General features: G+C 42.4%; 1 protein-coding gene across 6 annotated transcripts in view; it reads left to right on the plus strand.

Annotated features, from left to right (window-relative positions):
* The window catches only part of CD86 (CD86 molecule), a 67970-nt gene that overhangs the window by 11393 nt on the left and 30200 nt on the right, over positions 1–26377 (plus strand). For 2 of the 6 annotated variants that reach the window (XM_088837505.1, XM_088837500.1), the window contains exon 1: positions 9768–9954. The exons of 2 other annotated variants lie outside the window; for them this stretch is intronic. In XM_088837505.1, the coding sequence (XP_088693631.1) occupies positions 9938–9954 (17 nt within the window). In that variant the 5' untranslated portion in view covers positions 9768–9937. Of the gene's footprint in view, positions 1–9766; positions 9955–26377 lie in introns of those variants that run through there. 2 more of the 6 variants (XM_088837513.1, XM_088837495.1) reach the window with 2 other exon arrangements.

The following is a 26377-nucleotide window of genomic DNA, read 5'->3' on the forward strand; positions in this document are numbered from 1 at the left end:
TTTGTTAGATTCTGAAAAATGCCATCACCAATATTGGCAGTTTATTGTATCAATCTTTTAACTTGCCACTGTATAGATTTTATTCCTTTTGGAAAGATTTTATGTAGTTTTGTTATTTGTTAACTAATAGGCCATCTTTTATGTAAGCTATCAGAGGAAGCCCTGAGATTGTAAGATTGTATTGTAATAAACCTGAATAGCTAAAGTACAGAATTACTGAATTAGTTAAGGATCACTGAGTCTACCCCTCCTTCAAGTGAGCTCTCTCAACTGGGGCCATCCATGATTAATAGTGATGCAGACACTGTAACTACTTAAAATATGAAGTATCTCTCAGATAGCGTATCCTTAAGATGGAAGGCCTGGGGAAAATTTTCCTAATTGTGGCCTACATGATCTAGTTAGAAGCTATTTCATGTTCTTAAGATGTTATCTGATCATTAGGGCATCATATGTAACTGAAGTTGTTTATGTTGAAAATCACCTTCTGGCAAGTACCCTAACAATACTGGGGCTTCCCAGGTGGCGCTAGTGGTAAAGAAACTGCCTGCCAATGCAGGAGACGTAAGAGAGTTGGGTTCAATACCTGGGTTGGGAAGATCCCCTGGAGGAGGGCATTACAACCCACTCCAGTATTCCTGCCTGGAGAATCCTGTGGACAGAGGAACCTGGAGGGATACAGTCCATAGTGTCGCAAGGAGTTGGACATGACTGAAGCAACTTAGCACGCACGCGCCTTGACATCATTAGACTGTGCAGGTCTCCTGCAGGATATGGGAGGGCAGGGACCCTTGGCTTTTGCTCACCTTGGATCCCAGGGCTAGCCCAAGGCCTGCACTCAATCAAGACTGGTTAAGCATTTGTTGATGAATGAAGGCAAATTAAAAAGTAGGAATTCTAACTCCATCTGTGGATTTTAAAGAATTATTGGAAAATGGGAAATGTTAACTGAGATACAAAGATGGGTGGGAACACAGGTGAAACATAAAATGTGCATGTTTGGCTGCCACTGGAGTCTATAGTCACTGCCAGTCCCCATGGATGCTCTGGCAGCAGCCCTGATGCTCTGCCCAGTCCTTCCAGGAGGTGTGTGTACACACAGCAGGCAGGCAGGTAGGGAGGACTGTTCTGGGTTTTATCTTGCTGCTTCTAACCCTGGTCTCTGTCCACCAAGTGAGTTGTGAATTCCTCGGTTCTCTTAAACTGCAGTTATTCTGTGACTTCACCTTGTTTCCGACCTGCAGTCCAGTTCCCAGCTAGTCGCTAGGACCTGTCCCCCAGGGAAGGGCCTTGTTCCACAGAGACAAATATCGCCACTCCTCACACTGCAGACATCTCACTTCTCAGAAACTCCCGATTTCTGGGTGTGTTGAAGCCTATCCCCATCCCATCTGCCCTGTCTCCACCAGACCACAGATCGCTCTCAGATCCTGAGTATGGGATGGTTGGTTCCTCACATGCCAGGGTTGTTGTACCCAATTCCATAATCCTCCCCTTCCTCACTCACCCCAGACCAACAAAGAAAAGCTCATCTGAAGCTCACCCCCATCTCTGGTACAACAGACCTTCTTTCTCTAAAATGGATGTATCCTGACACCCTTTTGACTATTTTTTTTTTTTCCCTTAACCTGCTTTTCAGTATGTGCTAATGTAATCTTTAATACAAAGAAACATATTTTGCTGCTGAAGTTAGGGTATGTTTTGTTAAGCCACCACGTGATTTTGAGAGAAAGTGCCCACAAGAATCTTTCGCATTCACTTGATAGAATCTTGCAAATAACCACTGGTGCCCCTTGCCTTTCTGACTTCTTAGAGGACATCTAGGCAAAAGCGTATCATACATCCTAGTTTTGGTGTTCAGAAGTTGATCAAACACAAGAAACAATACACATGGCCTCTTTCTTAGCACCATGAGTGATAGGTGTGAATCTGCATCCTGAGAAAGTGAATAAAGGAGGGGCCTCTAGAGAAACCAAAGAAGCCTAAGAAGGGAGGGGAGCCGTGTTAGAGGCTGTAAGGGTGAGGGTCTCACCTACCTTGTCAACCCTCTTGCAGGACATAAAAATACTGAGGCTGCAGAATTTCGGTTTGGAGAAAAATGCTCAACAATACTTAACTATATAAAATTTATTTCAAGTATAAGTCAAGATTGCATCCCCCCAAAGAAAAAAGAAACTTATTTTATTTCTAAGATTGTTCCTCCAGAAACATGGAACTGAAAGCTATTTTTAATTGATCTGGCCCTTAGAAAACAATGGGGGCTTTTCCTTTAATTTACCCAAGGAACTGACATAAAAATCTACAGTTTCACACCAGAAAGATGAAAAAAAAAATGTCAAAATAGAAGGCAGAAATACAAAACTGGAGATTTTCCACTGCAGCATTTTATGTGTGGCAACTGATTACAAGTGTGCAACACGGAGAAGTGAACCTTTGGACTGTGAAATTGATGCTAATTTCTTACTCACTAGTCTAGAAGCCCTCTAAAATGTCACAACATTCATTTGGTTGCTTTACCAGGAATCAGTGTATGTGGTTAGTACGTCTGTGTGTTTAATTAATAGATTTTATTTTTAAAATAGTTTTAGATTTACAGAAAAATTAAGCAGATAATACAGAGAATTCCCATATGACCACTGTTTTGTAGACTGTTTCCCCTATTATTACCATCTTGCATTAGTGCGGTATATCTGTTACAATTAATGAACCAGTATTGATATATTATTATCTGAAGTCCATACCTTAAGTCTCCCCCTTTATGTTCTATGAATTTTGATGAATTTCTAATAGGGGTTTCCGTGGCGGCTCAGATGGTAAAGAATCTTTCTGCAATGCAGGAGACTTGGGTTCAATGCCAAGGTCAGGAAGATCCCTGGAGAAGGGAATGGTTACCCATTCCAGTATTCTTACCTGGGAAATCCCACGGACAGAGGAGCCTGGCAGACAACTTCATGTCTGCAAAGAGTTGAACATAACTGAGCAACTAATACTTTCTATCATCATTCTTTTCTATGCTTTGTCTCCCTCTTTGTGTTCTATGAATTTTGACAAATTTATAGTAACCTATATCTGCCACTATAGTATCACACGGAGCAGTTTCTCTGCCCTCAAAATCCCCTGTGCTCCACCTGTTCACCCTCCTCACGGACACTGGCAACCCCTGATCTTCATACTGTCTCTCACGGTTTTGTGTTTTCTAGGTCATCTAGCCAGAATCATACAGTATAGAGTCTCTTCAAACTGTCTTCTTTCATCAAAAAATATGCATTTAAAGTTCTTCCCTGTCTTTTTGTGGCTTGATAGTTCATGTTTTAATCACTGAATAATATCTCATTGTATGGATTTATCACAGTTTGCTTATCCATACACTTATTAAAGGGCATTTTAGTTGCTTCTGGTTTGAGGCAATAATGAGTAAAGCTGCTGTAAATATTTGTGTGTTGGTTTTTGGTGTAGCTGGCGTGCTGTGATTCATGGGGTCGCAAAGAGTCGGACACGACTGAGCGACTGAACTGAAGAACTGAAGTTTTCAGTTCATCAGGTAAATACCTAGGAGCATGACTGCTGGGTCATATGGTAGGTTTAACTGTTACGTTTTATAAGAAACTGTTTCAAAGCACCTTTCATTCCCACCAGCCATGAATGAGAGTTCCTGTTGCCCCATGTTCTCATCAGACTGGGCACTGTCATTTTGGTGAATTTTAACCATTCTAACACTTTCACACATTGGAGAAGGAAATGGCAACCCACTCCAGTGTTCTTGCCTGGAGAATCCCAGGGACGGGGGAGCCTGGTGGGCTTCCGTCTATGGGGTCACACAGAGTCAGACACGACTGAAGTGACTTAGCAGCAGCAGCAGCAGCAGCAACAGGTATGTAGTTAGTAGCTCATTGTTGTTTTAATCAACAATTCCCTAATGATATATGAAACTGAGCATCCTTTCATATGCTTATTTGCCGTCAGTATATCCTTGATGACTTTTGTATGATCTGATCTTTCGCCATTTTTAAATTGAGTTGATTTCTTATATTTGAGGTTTAAGAGTTCTTGGTATACTTTAGATACCAGCCCTTTATCAGATTTGTGTTTTACAAATGTTTTCTTCTAGTCTGTGTCTTGTCTTTTCTTTCTCTTGCGGTCAGGGTGTTTATGCCTTAAGTAGGGAGGATTCTAAAAAGACAATTTTACAACAGCAGTAAGACATAAATTTCATAGCAAGTGTTTTATGCTCTCTCTCTCAGGTGGTGTTAGGGAACCTGTCTGTGAACCCAGCAGAATTTCATTAAAAGTAGAGTCAAACGTTGGGATGGCTAACTCTCCTGCATCATTAGAGGTTGTGCAGCAAGGCTGGCAATAAGAATAGGACCCAACCCTGGGCTGCAGAGGTTCTAAATAAAGAACAATTCAGAAACTGTGTTTACAGTTCAATCCCGGGCCCCCATGCATGGATTACATTACACATAGGGTATGAAGATCTGTCCATGAGTCCAAGTGTGTAAGACATCATCACTTTTCTTATTTTTTAATCCCACCTGCGAGCCCCCACTCTGACAGTTAGACAAGTTAGTCAGTCAGTTCAGTCACTCAGTTGTGTCTGACTCTTTGCAACGCTATGGACTGTAGCACCAGGCTTCCCTGTCCATCACCAATTCCCAGAGCTTACTCAAACTCATGTCCATCGAGTCAGTGATGCCATCCAACCATCTCATCATCCCCTTCTCCCTCCTGCCTTCAATTTTCCAAGCATCAGGGTCTTTTCAAATGAGTCAGTTCTTCGTATTGGGCGGCCAAAGTATTGGAGTTTCAGCTTCAACATCAGTCCTTCCAATGAATATTCAGGACTAATTTCCTTCCAGATTGATCATACAGGGGTGTCCTCCCCTGCTTGTGGCCCAGGCAGAATTCAGAAGCTTACCTGGTGCCTAAAGAGTGGTGGAAGTCCTGCTCTGTACTGGTTGCTATCAGCTTCCCTCTTCTCCAGCCCACAGTGGTCTGTGAAGTCTGGCAGCTCTCTGCCCCCACTCCACAGTGGGGAATGAGGTCATTCACTGAGGGTGGGTCTCCTGCATGAACCATCTCCCCTGAGGTTGCTGTGCCTTTGGGGGCAGTGTGTGGGTTGCTTGCATCCCACTATGCACAGGCCCCACACACCTCTGCCCTTCTCTCCCTTCCTTTTGCATCTCAAAAGCACTCTCTGTCTTGTCTCTCACCTTCTAGGGCACCTACATTGTCTTTTCCAGGGGCTTTCACAAAAGTCCAAAAGTGCCTTTGACTTTAGGTCTCTTCTGCTTTCTCCTCTGTAAAAAATCTCTGTGTCAAGGAAGCCCAGAAAACAAACACTAATTAACATTTCAATAAATTATGCCTCTACAATTATTTGTGGAAACTATTTGGCTAGTATCAGAACCACCACCACCACCACCTGGAATGCTTTTAGAGTGCCTCCTGACCCCTGGCCACAGAAAGCCATATGTATAAAACAACGAATACAACTGGAACTGGAAAATTCAGCTAAGTGTTTGGATGTTTCCGAATGCCACAGGTTTCTAACTTTGCCTCCCAGAGTAGACCTTAACTACATGGTCCCAAAGGAACATCTCTTGAGCAAAGCTGGGCAAGGACATGGGGAAGGGGTCCATTTCCTCCACTTAGCCACTATCTATAAGCCACTCCCCTCCTGCTGCTTTCCCGGTAGCCATGGCCTCCTCAGACCTAAGGACATCTGGGAGGGAGGCAGTAGAGGAAGCAGCCCCACACAGAAGGCAGATTTCTGAGGTTACCAGCAACTTCCTCCTCATTAACACAAGGAACTGATCTTCATTTTGCTTGACCTCTACTCAGCATTTGAAACTGCTGACCACCATCACTGTTGAGCCCTCTGTATCCTTGGCTCTGATGAGCCTTGGTGAGGCCTCCTTATAAGATTTTCAAGTGGCACGGGCTTGGAAGGATGGCTAATTAACAATGGATGAAACATGTGGGATTCAAAGTAATTTTGATTGGCTGAACACTGGCCCCAAATACTGATACACAAACAAGATGGGACCAGAGTGTGGTGATCTGACTTGACATGTGAAAAAAAAGTCATGGTTGGCCAACCTCCCAGTGGAAATGTATACAGACTAATTTGATCTCTGACCCATTTACAAAAGTGATCTTGTCATTGCCTGTCTCATTCTGTGAGCAAAAAGATAGTTGACAAACTCAGGGAGATGGGTGCCAGAGTGACAGCCACTGAGTTGATCAGGGTGCAAGTGTGAGTGTATGCTAAGTCGCTTCAGCTCTGTCTGACTCTTTATGACCCTATGGACTGTAGCCCACCAGGCTCCTCTGTCCATGGGATTCTTTAGGCAAAAATACTGGAGTGGGTTGCCATGCCCTCCTCCTGGGGATCTTCCTGACCCAGGGATCCAACCTGCATCTCTCATATCTCCTGCATTGGCAGGCAGGTTCTTTACCACTAGCCCCACCTAGGAAGCCCCAGTTGATTATGGTTCTGGAGAACAAATCATACGAGGAACAGCTGATTATATTTAGTTGCAAGAAAAGACTATTAAGGAAATTTATAATATTTGCTTTAGAAGGCAATGGCAAGCCATTCCAGTACTCTTGCCTAGAAAATCCCATGGATGGAGGAGCCTGGTAGGCTGCAGTCCCTGGGGTCACTACAAGTCAGACATGACTGAGCGACTTCACTTTCACTTTTCACTTTCACACATTGGAGAAGGAAATGGCAACCCACTCCAGTGTTCTTGCCTGGAGAATCCCAGGGACGGGGGAGAGCCTGGTGGGCTTCCGTCTATGGGGTCACACAGAGTCGGACACGACTGAAGTGACTTAGCAGCAGCAGCATAGATACATATATTCTGGTAGTTTTAGAAAACATGACAGGGACAGGTAGATTGTATTTCTGGGAGTGAGGAGTGAAAGGTGGATAGTGGGATTATTATGAAGAAGGCTTTTCTCTTAGAACTGTCTCATCAGATAGTGAGTTTTCCAACATTAGTGAAAAAGCAAAGACTCGACCTCCATCTATCAGAGATGATATCAAGGGGATTCCTTGCTTGAGTAAGAGACTGGAATGACTTCTGAGGTCTTAATGCTTTTGAACTGTGGTATTGGAGAAGACTCTTGAGAGTCCCTTGGACTGCAAGGAGATCCAACCAGTCCATTCTAAAGGAGGTCAGTCTTGGGTGTTCATTGGAAGGACTGATGCTAAAGCTGAAGCTCCAATACTCTGGTCACTTCATGTGAAGAGTTGACTCACTGGAAAAGACTCTGATGCTGGGAGGGATTGGGGGCAGGAGGAGAAGGGGACGACAGAGAATGAGATGGCTGGATGCCATCACCGACTCGATGGACGTGAGTTTGAGTGAACTCTGTGAGTTGGTGATGGACAGGGAGGCCTGGCGTGCTGTGATTCATGGGGTCGCAGAGTCGGACACAACTGAGTGACTGAACTGAACTGACTGAAACAACTCTGCATCTCTAAGTCATGGAGTAGAAGAATTCCATGACACTGTATTGTCCTTTATTTCTGCTGCCTGCCTCATCTCCCTATACTTCTATGTTACAGCTTTGGAGGAGGCTGGTGTAAGCAAGAACTAAAGTAAGCAGATGAAAGAAAGGATATGGAAAACAGAAAATGAAAAGAAAAACAAAACTTTTTTTTTTAAAGGGAACTACTACATGCCACAATCTGTGCTAGGTACTATGTGTATAATTATGTCATCCTATCTGACCCTCACAGTGAGATTAGAAGATATTTTGCATTACTTCTGTGAGGAAACTAAGATTCACAGAAGTTAAGTCACTTCCCTCAGAACACACAGCTATTAACTATAGGAGGTGGCATTTGAACACACATATCTTTGATTCCAAAGTCTAGTGTGACTTGTTATTTTTACTTATCCTTTATTTATGGCAAATGATACTGCTTTAAAATTTTTTTAATATTGACATAAGGATTCCTTTTTAAACAAATTTACTTAAAGTAAGTTAAGAGAAAAAAATTATACAAAAAATAATACAGATTTTGCATGGATTTGAAGTGAGACTAGTAGCCAGAATGACTGAAGTTTGGGAAATATTATTCCAAATGTTTTGATAGTAGGACTTTCCAATTTAGTCAGTCTTATATTTTGATTGCTGAGTACAAGGAAGAGAAGAAAATTTGAAAACTCATATTCATGGAATATGAATTAATTTGCTGTGCTCTGATAGGTGGGGTAATTTCATGTGTTACAATAAGGAAACCAAATAGACCCTTTCAAATTAAAAACCAAATGATTGTAAAATCCAGAGGAAAACCCCAGGTGAGGCCTATTCGAATAAAGGATGAAGTTTCCAAGGTATGTACATAAAGTGGCTGAGGGGAAGTAACGTGAGTGAGGGCCCAGGACCCACACAGGTTTTGAGAGGCCACAGTGGAAGGTGAAGGGGTTTACAACCTGCTTGGGGGAAGAATGATCATCCTTCCAGTGACGGAAGGAAGATCTTAGTGGAAAGGTCAAAGTGAGGATTGGAAAGTCCAAAAAGAAGATGGGAAAGCAGTGAAGACTAAATAGCAGCAGAGTATGCTATGTGCCAGGTTATTTACATGCAAGACCTCGTTTGTTTTTCGCAACAACACAGCAAGGAAGCTATTACTAGTCACAATTCATAGATGAGAAGACTGAGCTGGGAGATATTCTATAATTTGCCCAGGGTCCAGTGGATCAAGCCAAGATTTGACCTTGGACTGACCATCAGTGATAAAACCGGTGCTACTTCCCCTGGACCTCCTCCACCCAGACAACATCAAGCAGTTTTCACTTTGTCACTTTCAACGTCTCTAGCCTCATGGCACCACCAGTCTCTAAGAGAAGGGGGAGCCCTGCTCAGAGGCAGGCTGTCTCTCCTCTGGACTCTAATGCTGCAGATGAAGAGGCACATAATTGCCCCCAAATTGAGCAGAGGGTGTTGTAAGGCCTGATAAGGTCAGAAAAAAGAAGCCATGTGCTGGGCAGGATTATATATGTGAAGCCTGTTTCTGCCTAAGCACTGAGTTTGGAAAGATCTACATGGAATTCACATACCTTTTATACTTCTTCTTGTGACTCTTCCCCAGACTCAATAGTACCATCCACTAGGACTTCCCTGGTTGTCCAGTGGTTAAGACTCTGGGTTCCCAATGCAGGGGGCATGGGTTCGATCCCTGGTTGGGAAGCTAAGATCCCACCTGCCACCTGGTGTGGCCAAAACAAAGAGTACCATCCACTTCCAGGAATAGTGAACCAAGGTAATAGAGATATTCTAGGCGAGGACAACCAGGATTAGATTAAGATAATCTGAAAATAGGGACTCTGTGTGTTCATTGACTGCTAGCAGGATTCATGGCATGGTATTCAGTGAGTGATTTGGGGCAAGGTGACAGGTGAAGCACCAGCTGTCTCTGAGCTCTCTGGTTGAGGGCTGTCTCCTGCAGCCCTGCTCAGCCAGACACAGCATCTGGCATGTGGCTGCCCAGTAAAACGTTTGCTGAACTGAGCTGATTCTTTTTACCTATGGACCTCTGTGATCTGTCAGGGAAGGTGTCTTTGCCATGTTTGTGGTTGGGCTGTCTTCGGGGGGTTTCCTCAGGGCTTTACAGTCACTAGCTCTCAGGAGTGTGTTTGTAGTCATTCTCATCAGTGGAAATGCCCACCTGCCAGCAGAAGTTATCTGGAACCAGAGAGAACACTGCCCCTGTCTGTGGTGTTATTTCTCTCTAGTCAGTTCCCCTTTCTGCATTTGAGATCTGGCCTCAGCCCTGAACATTGTTTCTCTCTCTACAAGGAGTGTTAGGAGGCATGGGGAGCTCACAAAGGCTCCTCTTCATTTATTCTTGATCCCTTGCTTCTGTGTTCCCTGGGAATGCCACTGGGCTTATGCCTCTGGTCTCTTGGAGCTGCAGTGGATGGGCACTTGTGACAGGTATGTTCTCATAAGGCTCGTGTGCCTGGGGGAGTGTGGTGTGGGGTCAGGCTGCATCTGGGGCAGATGTTCAAAGTTGGGGCTGACAACCAGCAAGGGAGTGGGTAAGAAGGGGTGAGGGGTATGTGATTAAATCCTTTGACCATCAGGCTCTGTTCCTGGACTGTCTACATTGGAGGTGGGACATGACAAAAATGTGTCTCTTCCAGTCGGATCCCTTTGTCTGCTTTGATGAGCTGAGAGACATAACAGGCAGGAAATAGAAGGCACCACTTACCAAACAACTGGCAGCCACTCCTGGCCTTGCAGTGCTAGGGCCTCCAAGCAGCTATGCTCCAGGAGAAGCTATCCAAGCATGCTGGCCCTTCCCGAGCCCCTTGTGCCAGTGGAAAGTCCAGAGGCCGGGGACCAAACTTACACACTCTGAAACAGCCTCCGCTCTCCTGTTTGGTCTTTCCCTCCTTCTGTCCAGAAACCTTTGCCTATTTCTTCTTCCCATCCAAGTGCCCCATCCCAATATCAGCCCCTCCTGGCACCAGAGCGATAGTTTATTTGGAAAGAAGTAGTCCTGGGTCAAAAAGAGCCCAGGCAGTGGTTTATCGTGTTCTGTATACCATGAACTTATTTGCATTTGCAAATAGCCTTAAAATAGTGCCTCCACTAATAGTTATTGAAGGTTCTGGAGAGACAGGTGAAAATAATTTCTGACCAAGGGAACTTCCCACTCCTCAAATTGTAAGAACTGAGGAGTCGACCTGTTCCTCCCAACCTCAGTCTTGGGACTCAGGCTCTGGATTAAAATATCTAATTATATGCACAAGTTCAGAGTGTGATATTTTCTGTTTGCTGTTACAGATATTACTATTTACATGAGCTATCCTGTGTATAATGAAAGCTTTTATAAAGCTCTGCTCATTCACGTGCCCTAAATATATCTTTTGAATCCTTACTATGTCTCAGGTCCTGGGTTTCTAACAAGGAGAATAAAAAGACATGGCCCCTGTTCTCTTGAAGCTTCTAGCCTAACAGGAAACCAGTACCAATTAAATAGTCACACTGAAAATGACTATGTAGCAATAATGCTCTGAAGAGACGAACTGGTTTTGTGATTGTGCTCACGGCTGAGAACTATGTTTTTAGCTTGATATTTTGGTTACTACAATATTCCAAGATAACAGATGTCCCCTCATAATGGAGGTGAGGACTGGATTTCATGGAATTGAGGCTAGAGTGGGGAGTGGAGAGAACTTGAAAGGTGAAAAGACAGGCTAAGCTAGATTCCTTAGAAGAAATTCAAGGTTCAAATACCATGTTTCAAAAATCAGATAGAGGTAGGAGTTGAGATTAGGGGTCTCTGGGCCAGGAGATGGAAGCTATAAGGACATAGAACAAGACAAGTATGTCTGAAACAAATGAGGAGGTGGTGGGGAAGTTTCTGGAGTCATTCAGGGTGCAAGTAAGTATGGATACTTCACCTTTCGTGGTCAGGCAAGGAAGGACAGGGCCCTAGACTGAACACCTAACCCTTTGTTAGACCCCTGTCGTCATCTCTAATCAATGCAGAGGCTTTCTGAGCTGCCCATCATAGTTTACTTTGGCTGGGTTTGGTAGAGAAATGCCATTTTGAATATACGTAGACAAAGAAAATTGTATCCAGCACTTGCCATCTCCCAGTCAAGATGGGAGAGGTCCCATTCCCTGTTCTGCTTCCTTTCATGAGTATGATTTCTTTCCAAGTTCCATTTCCTAGAGGAATTAAACTTAACTCTTAACAGCTAAAAACAAAAGACATTTCTTCTTTCCAGCTAGCATTTGCATTTTAATAGGGGCTTTCAAAAATGCCTTTACCCAAGGAATGAGTAATTTGGGAATTCCAAGCATCAGGGTAGGGCTAGCATGTGGAATGGGGGAGAAGGGGATGTCCCTCAGACTGTGCCCTTGAAACACTGGTTTTCTCTTTTTAACCATGATTCTGGTTCTGAGAGAGCAGGAAGGGGCTTCCTTAGGGGGCCAGAATTGGCATGACTGCCTTTTGGTAAGTTCTGTGGGTCTTATTCATGGCAGGCAGAGCCCTTGACTGGATGTGCACAGACTCAGAGAGAGGAACTTGAAAAAATTTTGCATGGTGCTTACCCATAAGAACTTTTTGGCAAAAGGGGGAAAATGGTTTCCAAAACCATTGATAAATAAAAAAAAACAGTATTTCTTGACTCAGAAAGGTCCGATTCTGCATATGACTAGAAAAACTGGGTATCTGTCTTGTACACAGACTTGCTGTTGGGGGATGGGAAAGGATAATTACTATTGCCATCTTATGTTCCTTCTTCTGGGCAAGTGAGGGGAATGGACTCTTAGTTTTAATGCTTTAGTTACGTACAATATTGGGAAATGAAGAAAAGCATCCCCCTGCTCCTCATGAACCTACTTAGACATTTCTTCTCTGTACCTATCCCTCTTTGTACCTGTATGGAAACACTGTGCTCCCAAATGGGTGAGGAAGATGACAGTTAATGAATGAAAGTAGTGTTAGGTAAGAAAATTCTCCACCAATGAGGACCCAAAGGGATTTGCTCTAAGAAGAGACTGGAAACCAAGTCAGACATATGATCCAGCCTCAGCGAGGAGATGTGGCTGGTGAGGGAGCTCGAGGAAAGCAAAGCTGAGGATGGGTGATGTGTATCAGTACCAGTCATCTCCCATGTCCATCAGACACCAGAAAATGTTCACATTTTCATCAAGGCATTACTCAGGCCCATCTCTTTCCTGTCATGCCTGCTTCCCCTAAGTTTGTTCAGCCTCTCCATCTCAAGTCTATAAGCTTTTAATATTGGCTTTCTTGATCACTCTCACATCAGCCCTCAATGCCACCTTCAGACCACTGACAGGCTTATTTTCTTTAAACTTTCATTATATAACTCTTTTGCTCCCACACTATTAATCCCAAACTCCCAATTTCTATCAAAACAAATATAAATTCCTTATCTGACTTTCTAGGCCATGTTCAGCTATCCTTTTCTTATACGTGTGTGTATCTCAAGAATATGGCTGAAATACGTATTCAGTTAAACTCAATCAAACATTTGAAAGGAGTTCATCAGGAGGCAGTCGTTCCCTGAGCCACATTAACTGAATGTTTAGGATAGTACTTCTGCAGGAATCTATTTGAAGGGCTGTCCAGGGAAGAATTTTTGGAAGCCTGCCAAGCCTTTCAAGGACAGAGGCAGATGACCACCACATCAAGTTCTGGACAATCAATAACTTGCTAATATGAAAGGAAGATGGATGTTCTCTGAGAAAGATTCTCTTACACAATGGCCTAGGCTGGCAGCTCTCTGGAGTGGGAGGATCAGACTGAGCGGGCTGGGAGCATGGAGTAGAAGCCTCATCTGCTCTAACTGAATTTGACTTTCTCAAGAAAGCACTAACATTCCTAGCTCACTCTGTTCCTATCACCAGGGTACAGTTCTGAGAGCAAAACTGACCTACTTTTAAGTCCCAGGTTAGATATCACCATCTTCACCCCACCCTTCTGGACCATAGGATTACTTGCTGTTCTCTATCTCTTTTGAAACCTTGAACCACTTGTCAACTCAGAAGGTCCTCCACAGACCTGGGATCCTTTAAACGTACCATACTCTGTGTGTGTGTGTGTGTGTGTGTGTGTGTTAAGTCGCTTCAGTCATGTCTGACTCTCTGCAATCCTATGGACTATGGTCTGCCAGGCTCCTCTGTCCATGAGATTCTCCAGGCAAGAATACTGGAGTGGGTTGCCATGCCCAGGAGATCTTCCCAACCAAAGGATCGCACTTGAGTCTGTTATGTCTCCTGTGTTGGCAAGTGGATTCTTTACCACAAGTGCCACCTGGGAAGACCACCATACTCTGTGTGCTGTGCTGAATCACTTCAGTTGTGTCTGACTCTTTGTGACTATATACTATGCTAAAACTTGGAGGAATGAAATTGGGTGGGGGTAGGGAAAAGTGATGTGTCCAGATTTTCTCCCTGGAAAGGTGGGTGTGTCCAGGTTTTCTCCCTTATTTTCCCTCCTTTCTGGGAATGTAATGAGCAGCTTCAGTTCAGTTCAGTCACTCAGTCGTGTCCGACTCTCCGCGACCCCATGAATCACAGCACACCAGGCCACCCTGTCCATCACCAACTCCCGGAGTACACTCAAACTCATGTCCACAGAGTCGGTGATGCCATCCAGCCATCTCATTCTCCGTCGTCCCCTTCTCCTCCCGCCCCCAACCTTTCCCAGCATCAGAGTCTTTTCCAGTGAGTCAACTCGTCGCATGAGGTGGCCAAAGTATTGCAGTTTCAGCCTTAGCATCAGTCCCTCCAATGAACATCCAGGATTGATCTCCTTTAGAATAGACTGGTTGGATCTCCTTGCAGTATAAGGGACTCTCAAGAGTCTTCTCCAACACCACAGTTCAAAAGCATTGATTCTTCGACGATCAGCTTTCTTCACAGTCCAACTCTCACATCCATACATGAGCAGCTTCAAGGAAAACTTAAAAGTTATGCAGTTCAACCACCCACTCAATTCAAGAATCTCTGTTAAAATGTCTCCTTTGCATTATTACTCTACTTTTGCCTGAGCAGTTCTGGTGATGAGGAGCTCATTATCTCACAACAAAGTCCAGTCCTTGGTTGTAGCACTCTATTCAAAGTTCTTCATCACCTGAAGCTGAGATCTGGCTCCCTGTATCTTTCAGTATTGGAACTACTGTCCCTTTAACAACAGTGCAAGTGTCTTCCTGTGGGAGGGCCCTTAAATATTTGCAGACCGCTTTGGGCACTTGCAGGTTTCTCTGCTTCAAGTTAGTTACCCCCAGGCCTTTCGATTGTTCCTCATTTGACATACTTTCATTATTCCCTGGTGAATCCCTTGATAAATTCTAACTTGCCATGGTCATTCAAGTATAACAGACCTCACTGAATGTCATACCACAAATGATGTGGTCTGATTAGCACAGAGCATGGTGACCACATTCCACACTAACAGCGGATTAACTTTTGGTTAGCCTTGCCACGCTACCGTCTGTATGATTTTTATATTTACTGCAGATAAGCTCTTCTCTATTATCTACTTATTCTACTTCACTTAAGTGTAGATCTTTATGTGTACCCTGAGATGTAGCATGCTAGTATCAGACTCTCTTTTCAGCTGACCAACTGACCAATAGCTATCTGGCTTATTCTTGTGCACATTTTTATGTACATCTGCACATTTGAAAGCAGAAGTATGACTTCTGTGCTTTCATTCATAGTTTTACTAAACATGTAAAAATGAGAAAGTAAAAAACAGAGAGCCCCACAGTACCCACCTAGTATCAGCCTATTAAACAAGAATGATTCCTGATACTCAGTTGTTGAGTGAATGAATCAATCAATACCTTGTTCTCATCCCCTATATTTAATCCACCACCATATCCTGTTGGTTATAATCCTAAATTCTGCTTGGACCTATCCATTTCTATCTATTTTTGCCACCACAACCTACAACAAAAAGCCATCTTCTTTCACTTAAATGACTACAGTAGCCAACTGATTGGTCTGGTGCCTTCTGCCCTGGCTTCTCTACTATCCATCTGCTACACAGTAGGCAGTCATCTTCAAAATGCAAACCTGATTATGTCACTCCTCTGCTATTCATGTTGCCCTCAGAATAAAGAGCAAGATCTTTAACTGACCCATAAGATAAGCGTGGTCTGGCCCTTGCTGACCTCTTCAATCTTGTCCTCTGCCCCTCTATCCACATCAACCTTCTCTCATGTGCCCTCAGTGCCTTTGCACATGCTAGTCCCATTGCCTAGCATTTTCCAAGTCACTCCACCAACCTTCACTTACTTAGCACCTATTCAATCTGTTCTGCTTCCCTGTTGATGCATCAGAAACTGCCCCAAAACTTAGCAGCTTAGAACAATGAATATTTTACTCTTTCTCATAATACATGAGTCAGAAGTTTTGGCAGCCTTCTGAGTGATTTTTCTGGTCCTCATGGCATCAACTTGGTCACTTAGCTGATGAATGGGCTAGTCTAGATGTATACTATCTAATTCAGTAGCCCCTAGCCACATGCACCTATTGATTACTTAAAATGTAGTACCTATTGATTACTTGAAATGTAGCTCATCTTAAATGAGATGTGTTGTAAGTATAAAATACCCACGTGATTCTGAAGATTTAGTACAGGAAAAATAATGTAAAATAGTCATTAATAATTTTTATATTGATCACATATTGAAATAATATTTTAGATATTAGATTAGATAAAATATCTTATTGAAATTAATTTCACCTGTTTCTTTTTAAATGTTTTAATGTGGCTACCAGACATTTTAAAATTACATATTTGGCTTTCATTATATTTCTATTGGATAGTGCTGATCTAGAACAAGGGTCAGTAATTTTTTTTTTCTATAAAAGGCCAGATAGAAAATATTTTCAGCTTTGCAAGCCATATGATCTCTGTCACAGCTTCTCAACTCTATCACTGCAGTACAAAAAATAGTCAAGGACAATAATTAAAGTAGTGATTATAGCTGCATTTCAACAAAACTTTATTCGTAAAAATAGGTGGTGTCTGATTTGGTCTTCAGGCTGCAGTTTGCTGACTTCTGATTTAAAGGATTCAGGATTTTATTCACATGTTTGGTGGCTTGGCAGAAATGGCTGGAAGGCTGGTTTCAGCTGGGACTGTTGACCCAAACACCTACACATTGCATTTCCATGATGGTGGTCTCAGTAGTGGGACATCTTGGATAGTGGCTCTGAGCCCCACATTCCAAGAAAGACAGATGCTGCAAGGCTTCTTTTGACCTACCCTCAGAAGTCCTAAACATCCCTTCTAGTGCACTCTATTGGTCAAACAAATCTCTAAGGCCAGCCCAGACTCAAGGAGAGGAAATTAGAGGTAACAAAGGGGTAGGAGGGAGGAGTAGCAAAGAATATGTGTCCATCTTTAATTTATCACATCATTCTTCAAATCTCAGTTTAGACTAGACCTATTATGGGCCCTCCAAGCACCATGAAGCTCTCCTCTGTAGCACTTGTCATCATTGTAATTTTATATTTATTTGTATGATCATCATCCTGCTCATCTACTAACCTATAAGCAACTATAGGAAGAGGAGTCCTTTCTGGTTTTGCTCATCACTCTATTCCCAGCACCTCGCACAAGGCCTGGCTCCAAAAATATTTGTTAAATGAATGAACAACCTTGGGGCACAGCCAAGTATCTGTATGAATGTGTATTCCCACATTTCTCCACTGCTCTCAAGCATATCATGAGACAACCTGTCAGAAGTTAAAATTCAGATACTGTCAATTCCCAGCAAACTTCTTATTTTGCAGTTCAGAAACTTTGTGAAACAGGAAATAAGCCTACCCTATTCCTCCAAGGACCTCCAGGTAATCATAGCTGTTCTAAGGGCAGAGCTTCAGGTTCTGTTGCCCTGAGAATTGATTGAAACAGTGTGTCACCCTGAGGCCAGTCAAGGCTCTGGGTGGCTGATCCTGCTCCTGGCCTTCACTGTCTTGTCACTCAGCTGGCAGTGCCCATCCAGCATGTTTGCTTGGCCAGTCACAGTACAAGCTGGCAGAAAACAAAGGACTGGCGTCTGAACTTGGGCTGAGGCCAACCTAGTCCTCCCTCCATGGAAATTATGGCATCTTTTGCTTTGTTTGGAGCAAGGACTCTCATCTGTGCTGGGAGGAAATGAATGAGTCCACCTTCCATGCTGGCCTGGAGCTTGAATGGTAGCTATTTGTGGACACTCTGTTTTTCTTTTTAGCTCTGGGTTAAGGATCAAGGCCTGCACATCTTTACACTCTCTCACAACCTCTAGAACAAGCCTGATACTGAGTAAATTCACTACAGGTTTGCATGAGACTGTCTCCATGAACAACCTTCGTTAGACACCAGAAAACCTATCAGCATTTTTCCTGGTGCCCTGATCACCACTAATATTCTAGACAAAGCAGTGAAATAGGGAACTTTTTTTGTTGCCTCCCAACTTCTGCCTTGGAATCTTTCTCTCACTTCCTGAACCATCATATGTGTACTCCCCTGTCCCACCCCGTGACTGGCCAACACCACCTCACCATATCTGTGTACTGCCTTTCGCCTAAACTAGATCCCACATCCTCCTGCAGACTTGAGACAAAAAAGAGCTCTTCTTAATCCCCTTTGTTCTGTCCCAATGCACGTAGTTCCCAGAACTCTTCTAGGTGAGGCTTAGCTGAAACACAGTAACATGTGTCTGGAGGTCAGTCCAGGCCAGCAAACTCATTACCTGTCCAGGGCTGGGGCTGAGAGAAGCATTCTCTGCCTGGCACATAATAGGTGCCCAAGCAATATGTGTGGACTGAATGCAGCTCAGGACAGAAACTTCCCTGATATACAGGGACACTGTGGTCCATCCTACATCTAGCCCAGCCTGTCTCCCTGACTGTCACACTCTGATTCTAGGAGCTGCCATCACACCTAGCCCCAGGGATGTGCTGTTCACTTGTTACCCTGAGAATGGGTAGAATTGAAATCTTTTTTCCTTGCTCCTAAAGCACACTTGGGGCTTCCCTGGTGGCTCAGTGGTAAAGAATCTGCCTGCCAGTACAAGAGATTCAGGTTCGATCCCCAGTTCAAGAAGATGGAGAAAGGAATGACAGCCCACTCCAGTATTCTTGCCTGGAGAATCCCATAGACAGAGGAGCCTGGCAGGCTACCGTCCATGGAGTCACAAAAGAGTTGGACACGACTGAGTGACTAAGCAATAACAACAGCACATCTGAAACCAACTGGAACTTTTAAAGGAACTATACAAAAGTTGAAAAGAACACAATGAGTGATGGATGGAAACTAAATTTCTAGTGGCGAGCAAACTGTGGTGTATATGGAAATGGAAATATAATGTCGTATGAAGTGGAAATATAATGTAAACATGAAAAAAATGTTATAAACCAATGTTATCTCAGTAAAATTGAAGAAGAATGCAGGGAAGAAACTCCATTTCTTTACCTGCAACATGGGGAAAGATAATCTCACCTTGCTGAGAGGAATAATACTTGGTCATTGAGTTGAGTCTCACTCACATTCTATGATGGCCAGGTATGTAAAGTGAGAGAAAGTAGTGTCTGATGCGTGCTTTTCTTTAGTTTTGAAGGTGAACCTCCAGCTAAATAGAACATTGAAACTCGTTCTAGGTTTTTGACCAGTTCACCCACCTACAGACTTTATTCTGCTCACAACTGACAGAAATATCCTCACAGAGAATCTCCCCTGTAAATTCTTAGGTTCTTTCCTCTCCCAATCCCCTTTCTGCTCTCTCCCTCCAAAAGCTAGAGTTTCTACTTCTCAGGCCCTCTGGAGAATGTCATGACTCGTAGTTGTGGTTAAGAGTTCACTGCACAGGGAGCAGTGACATTTCTACTCTACCTCATAGCCAGTGACATTGAAGAAAACTGGCCCCTCACACACACTCCATGGCTAGAGATGAGAGAAATTTTTCACATGTATAAAAGAGTATATTTTTATACATTTATACTGTATAAAAGAGTATCATCACACTCAAGTGTTTTAGCCCTATATTTTTTTTCTTTTTTATTTTTTTTATTTTACATTATTGTATTGGTTTTGCCATACATTGACATGAATCTGCCCTGGAGGGCCTCTGGTAAACCATGTGTCTAAAGTGTTGTTCAGGATGCTGTGCAGTCTCTAAGTTAATGTTAGGGAAGTTTGCTAGGAATATCACTGCTGGGGCAGGATTTCAGGACAAACATGATCTCTCTCCCCCCAAATCCTTAAAAGGCTTTGATAGAAGTGTGTTAGGCTTAGGCTTATTCTCTATTCTGTTAGGCTTATTCTGCATAGTTTGAAAGAATGATACCAGTATCAATGAGAGGAAGTTAAGGAGAGGCAGCTTCTCACCCAGGAGAAGACAGATATTCCAAATAGAGAAGCAAAAAATAATTTTGATGTCCTTCTCAGACCCAGTGCTCCTCCCCACTGAATGAACTACAGGGACCATCTGTCCAGGATTTCCCAGGACCATACAGATTTCATGTGATTATTTGAATTAAAGGTGATTCATTAAATTTATACCAAAGTATAATTTTGATGGTGTGTCCTGTCTAACACATCACCCAGGGAGAAAAAAAAAAAACTTTGATTACATCAAGCATACTGATACTTGGTTTGCAAACAGTGTGAGAGTTTTATACTAGGTAGGAGTTCAGACTCACAGGGTTCACAGTCCTCAGAATCTATGATAAATAGGATATTGGTAGTGATTGAGGATGATGAAGTGCACAAGAATCAAATAGAGAACTCCTTTACCTTATGATCCACCAATCCCACTCCTGGGTATATATCCAAAGAAAACTCTAATTCAGAAAGATACATGTACCCAGTGTTCATAGCAGCACTACTTCCATAGCCAAGACATGGAAGCAATGTTCAACAGAGGAGTGGATAAAGAACATGTAGTATATATATACAGTGGAATATTACTCAGCCATAAAAAAAAGAATGAAATCATTCCATCTGTAGCAGCATGGATAGACCTAGAGATTATCATACTAAATGAAGTAACTCAGACATGGAAAAGACAAATATCATATGCTATTACTTACATATGGAATCTTAATGATACAAATGAACTTATTTATAAAATGGAAACAGACAGATATAAAAAACAAATTTATGGTTACCAAAGGAAAAAGAGGGGAAGGGATAAATTAGGAGTCTAGGATTAACAGATACAAAACTTATATATATAAAATCAACAGCAAGGTCCTACTGTAAATCACAGGGAACTATATTCAGTATCTTGTATTAAACTATAATGGAAAATAATCTGAAAAAGAATATATATATAACTAAATCATTTTGATGTATACCAGAAATTAACACATTATGTATCAACTATACTTCAATTTTTAAAAAAGAGAACTCTTTTTCCAGATTGTACCACTGACTGGTGTCAGCTTTGGCCCAACAGATAGTGCCCGAGTTCTGAAACGTATTAAAATCACTGGGAGGAAGGCAGAACAATTGGGAGAGAGCGTGAGGTGCACAGATTGGACACGTACTATGTGCTTTGGCAACTGAATATATTTGTAACTCACTATCACAAAACACAAATTTTCTAATTGTTCACTGCTGCTGCTGCTAAGTTGCTTGTAGTGTCCAACTCTGTGCAACCCCATAGATGGCAGCCTACCAGGCTCCCCGTTCCTGGGATTCTCCAGGCAAGAACACTGGAGCAGGTTGCCATTTTCTTCTCTAATGCATGAAAGTGAAAGTGAAGTCCCTCAGTTGTGTCTGATTCCTAGCAACCCCATGGACTGCAGCCTATCAGGCTCCTCCATCCATGGGATTTTTCAGGCAAGAGTACTGGAGTGGGGTGCCATTGCCTTCTCCAAACTGTTCACTAATTAGCACTAATTTTTTAAATATAAAAGAGCTCCACAAATCAATAAGAAAAAAAAAGGCCAGTGATCCAAATTAATAATAGGCAAAAGAAATGTATAGATATAGAATAGGAAATATTATCTCTTATACATTTGAAATGATACTCATACACAAAATAAAAGAAATTCATTTTAAAATTATAGTGAGAAATACATCACACCCTTTAGGATGGGTACTAAAGAAAAGAACTACAGAAAATGACAAGTGTTGTCAAGAATGTGGAGAATTGGAATTCTTGTGCACAGTTAATGAGAATGTAAATGGTATAGCCATGGAGAAACAATACGGCAGTTCCCTCAAAAATTAAAAATAGAATTACCATATGATCCAGTAATTCCACTTTAGAGTATATACCCAAAAGAAATGATAGCAATGTCATGAAGAGATACTTGTACACTCATGATCATAGCATAATTCATAGCAGCCAAAAAGAGGAAGCAACTCAGATGTCCATCAACAGTTGAATGGGTAAACAAAATGTTGCATTTACATACAAAAGGATATTATTTTTCACTTTCACACATTGGAGAAGGAAATGGCAACCCACTCCAGTGTTCTTGCCTGGAGAATCCCAGGGATGGGGGAGCCTGGTGGGCTTCCGTCTATGGGGTCACACAGAGTCGGACACGACTGAAGTGACTTAGCAGCAGCAGTAGCAGTAGCAGTAGCAGCAGGATATTATTCAGCCTTAAAGAGGAAGGAAATTCTGACACATGCTACAAAATGCTTGAATACATTATGCTAAGTGAAATAAGCCAGACACAAAAAGACAAACATTGCATGAGTCTACTTATACGAGGTGCCTAAAGTAGTCAAAGTAATGTCTCTGCTTTTTAATATACTATCAAGGTTGGTCATAACTTTCCTTCCAAGGAGTAAGCGTCTTTTAATTTCATGGCTGCAATCAGCATCTGCAGTGATTTTGGAGCCCAAAAAAATAAAGTCTAACACTGTTTCCACTGTTACCCCATCTATTTCCCATGAAGTGACGGGACCAGATGCCATGATCTTCGTTTCTGAATGTTGAGCTTCAAGCCAAACTTTTCACTCTCCTCTTGATGCTGGGAAAGGTTGGGGGCGGGAGGAGAAGGAGACGACAGAGAATGAGATGGCTGGATGGCATCACCGACTCTGTGGACATGAGTTTGAGTGAACTCCGGGAGTTGATGATGGACAGGGAGGCCTGGCGTGCTGTGGTTCATGGGGTTGTGGAGAGTCGGACACGACTGAGCGATTGAACTGAACTGAACTGACTTAAAGTAGTCAAATCCATGGAGATAGAAGGTAGAATGATGCTTTTCAGGGACAGAAGGAGTGGAGGAGTGTGTGGAATTAGTGTATAATGGGTACAGAATTTCAGTTTTGCAAGATGAAAGGAGTTCTGGATATGGGTGGTAGTGATGGTAACAAATGTAAATATGTTTAATATTACTGTACACTTTAGAAATGAGTAAGATGGTAAATTTTAAGTTATGTATATTTCATGACAACAAAAAAGGAATTTTTAAAAAATTACAATGAGATGTCATTTTAACCTTCCCTATTGGTAAAAATCAAAGTTAAAAAGCAGAGACATTACTTTGCTGATAAAGGTCCATCTAGTCAAGGCTATGGTTTTTCCAGTGGTCATGTATGGATGTGAGAGTTGGACTATAAAGAAAACTGACCACCAAAGAATTGATGCTTTTGAACTGTGGTGTTGGAGAAGACTCTAGAGAGCTCCTTGGACTGCAAGGAGATCCAACCAGTCAATCCTAAAGGAAATCAGTCCTGAATATTCATTGGAAGGAATGATGCTGAAGCTGAAACTCCAAAACTTTGGCCACCTGATGTGAAGAACTGACTCATTGGAAAAGACCCTGATACTGAGAAAGATTGAAGGCAGGAGAAGGGGACGACAGAGGATGAGATGGTTGGATGGCATCACCGACCCAATGGACATGAGTTTGAGCAAGCTCTGGGAGTGGGTGATGAACAGGAAAGCCTGGTGTGCTGCAGTCCATGGGGTCACAAAGAATCAGACACGACTGAGCAACTGAACTGAACTGATTGGTAAAGATTACGAATTAGAAATCTTTGTTGGCAAAATCTATATGAAAATAAGGACACTCATGCTGTGATTTTTTTGGTGGAAGCATAAGCATCTAGTTTTAGGGGAGAAGAATTTTTCAATATGTGTGAAGATTAAAATTGAAGTTGCGCCATATGATCCAGCAATTGCACTCCTGGGCATACACACTAAGGAAACCAGAATTGAAAGAGACACATGTACTCAAATGTTCATTGCAGCACTGTTTATAATAGCCAGGACATGGAAGCAACCTAGATGTCCATCACCATATGAATGGATAAGAAAGCTTTGGTACATATACACAATGGAGTATTACTCAGCCATTAAAAAGAATGCATTTGAATCAGTTCTAACGAGGTGGATGAAACTGGAGCCTATTATACAGAGTGAAGTAAGCCAGAAAGAAAAACACCAATACAGTATACTAACACATATATATGGAATTTAGAAAGATGCAAATGATAACCCTGTATATGAGATAGCAAAAGAGACACAGATGTATAGAACAGTCTTTGGGACTCTGTGAGAGAGGGTGAGGGTGGGATGATTTGGGAGAATGGCAGTGAAACATGTATATTATCATATGTGAAACGAATCACCAGTTCAGGGTCGATGCATGTTACAGGATGCTCGGGCCTGGTGTGCAGGGATGACTCAGCGGTAGGATAAGGGGAGGAGGGAGGTGGGAGGGGGGTTCAGGAAGGGGAACTCATGTACACCTGGGGCGGATTCATGTCAATGTATGGCAAAACCAACCAATATAATATTGTAAAATAATTAGCCTCCAATAAAAATTTTTTTAAAAAGTGGGGGAAAAAAATTGAAGTTGCTTTTTAACTTTTTGGTCAAACCATTCTGCTCCTAGGAAGATAACTTACTCTCACATATATGAATTGGCATATGATCAAGGCTCTTCATTGCAGCAGAAGATTGGAAAAACCCAAATGTCTAGTGATAGGGGCTGGTAAAGTAAATTATTGCCATCTGATAGAAAGTACCAGAATAATATGCAACTGTTAGAATGAGGATACCCAGTATGTGTGGACACAGAAAAATCTCCAAGGCAGTGGTTAGTGTGCAAAACTGCATTATAGTGTGCTAATATTTGTGTTTTATAATAAAATGAAAAAAATGGGTCTCAGTTCTCATTTCACTTTGCCTCAAATAACTGCAAGTAGAGGCAAGAGACTGCTAACATGTAAGAGTGGTCACTCCACTTATTGCTATGGGGAGAAATCAAACTGCTAGGGGGCAAGGTTGGCAGGGAGTTGCTTTCCACTCTTTATTGCCCTTATATTTCAAATGTAGTACTATGAGCAGGTATGATCTATTAAAATTTTTTATTTTATTAAAAAAGAAGTTACAGTCCAGAAGGAAAGAAACATAACAAATACTTTCAGCCTAAAGTCATGCACTGAGTGCTAGGGGAAAGGGAAGGAAGGGTGTGTAGCATAACCCACAGGCATCAAGGATGGCTTCTAGACAAATCACCCTCAGGGAAGAAATGTCTGCTATTGGATCAGGAATAGTTGCATACTTTCACCTGAGCATTGGTTTATTTTTATTTCATGGACAGATCTGGATATTGATTCACCAATTAGATTTTCCTTTTCACTTTAAAAAGTTAACAGGCCAAACTTGTGACCCATACCATACAAAGTGGGCAGATTTCTATGGTAAGCATTTAGCTTTGGAATTGTACTTGACTCCGTTTTGTATTCCTGCATTTGGTTTGCTTTTCCCGTTTGTAATGTTGGTCATATTCCCTATTCTATGCTTCCCTGTAAGCCACTCTACAGCCTTTTTGGTCTAAGTTGGGGTAAATGGGTGAATGAAGAAAGATGGGGGGCAGGAAAAGAAGAGAGAGCATGAAGGTTATAGAGTAATGCCTATCGTTTTCCTTGGCTCCATCACATAGATTAAGCAAACACTCTAGTACTGGAAAATCCCATGGATAGAGGAGCCTGGTGGGCTACAGACTGTGGGGTTGCAAAGAGTCCGACACGACTGAGCGACTTCCCTTTCACTTTCCTTAAGGAGCCCACTGCATCACTATCATCTGTGAGTTTGTGAGTCATGGATTTCACTCAATCTACTAAATCTAATCTCTGTGGAAAAGGCCCAGGAATCGGCTTTAACATACCCTCCAGATAATTTTTATGCACATTAATGTTTGAAAAACCACAGGGAAGCCAAAGAAAAATTGATTTCTAAACATGAAAGTGAAAGTTGCTCAGTCATATATGACTCTTTGAGACCCCATGGACTTATACAGTACATGGAATTCTCCAGGTCAAAATACTGGAATGGGTAAACTTTCCCTCTCCAGGGGATCTTCCTAACCCAGGGATAAAACCCAGGTCTCCTGCATTGCAGGCGATTCTTTACCAGCTGAGCCACCAGGGAAGCCCAAGAACACTGGAGTCGGTAGCCTATCCCTTCTCCAGAGGATCTTCCTGACCCAGGAATTGAACCAAGGTCTCCTGTATTGAGGCAGATTCTTTACCAACTGAGCTACCAGGGAAGCCATAAATACTTTCTATTTGCCCCACCATACCCATTTATTGGTCAAGATAATAACGCTGCCGTTGTAGTTTTAGTTGCTCAGTTGTATCTGACTCTTTGCAACCCCTGGACTGTTGCTCACTAGGCTCCTCTTTCACCATGGGATTTCCCAGGCAAGAATACTGGAATGGGTTGCCATTTCTTTCTCAGCTACTGCAGTAAACAACTCCCAAAATTTCATTAACTTAACACACCAAAATTTTATGTTTTGCTCACATCACAGTCCAATATAGATCACTGTGGGGTGTTAAGAGCTGTTTTATTAATTTGCTCAGCCAATCAGCTTCTTTCATGGTGAGGCTTTACCA

Source organism: Moschus berezovskii, chromosome 1 (assembly GCF_049115385.1).
Source record: "Moschus berezovskii isolate FMDL1 chromosome 1, NW_MosBer_1.0, whole genome shotgun sequence".
NCBI classification, from domain to species: Eukaryota; Metazoa; Chordata; class Mammalia; order Artiodactyla; family Moschidae; genus Moschus; species Moschus berezovskii.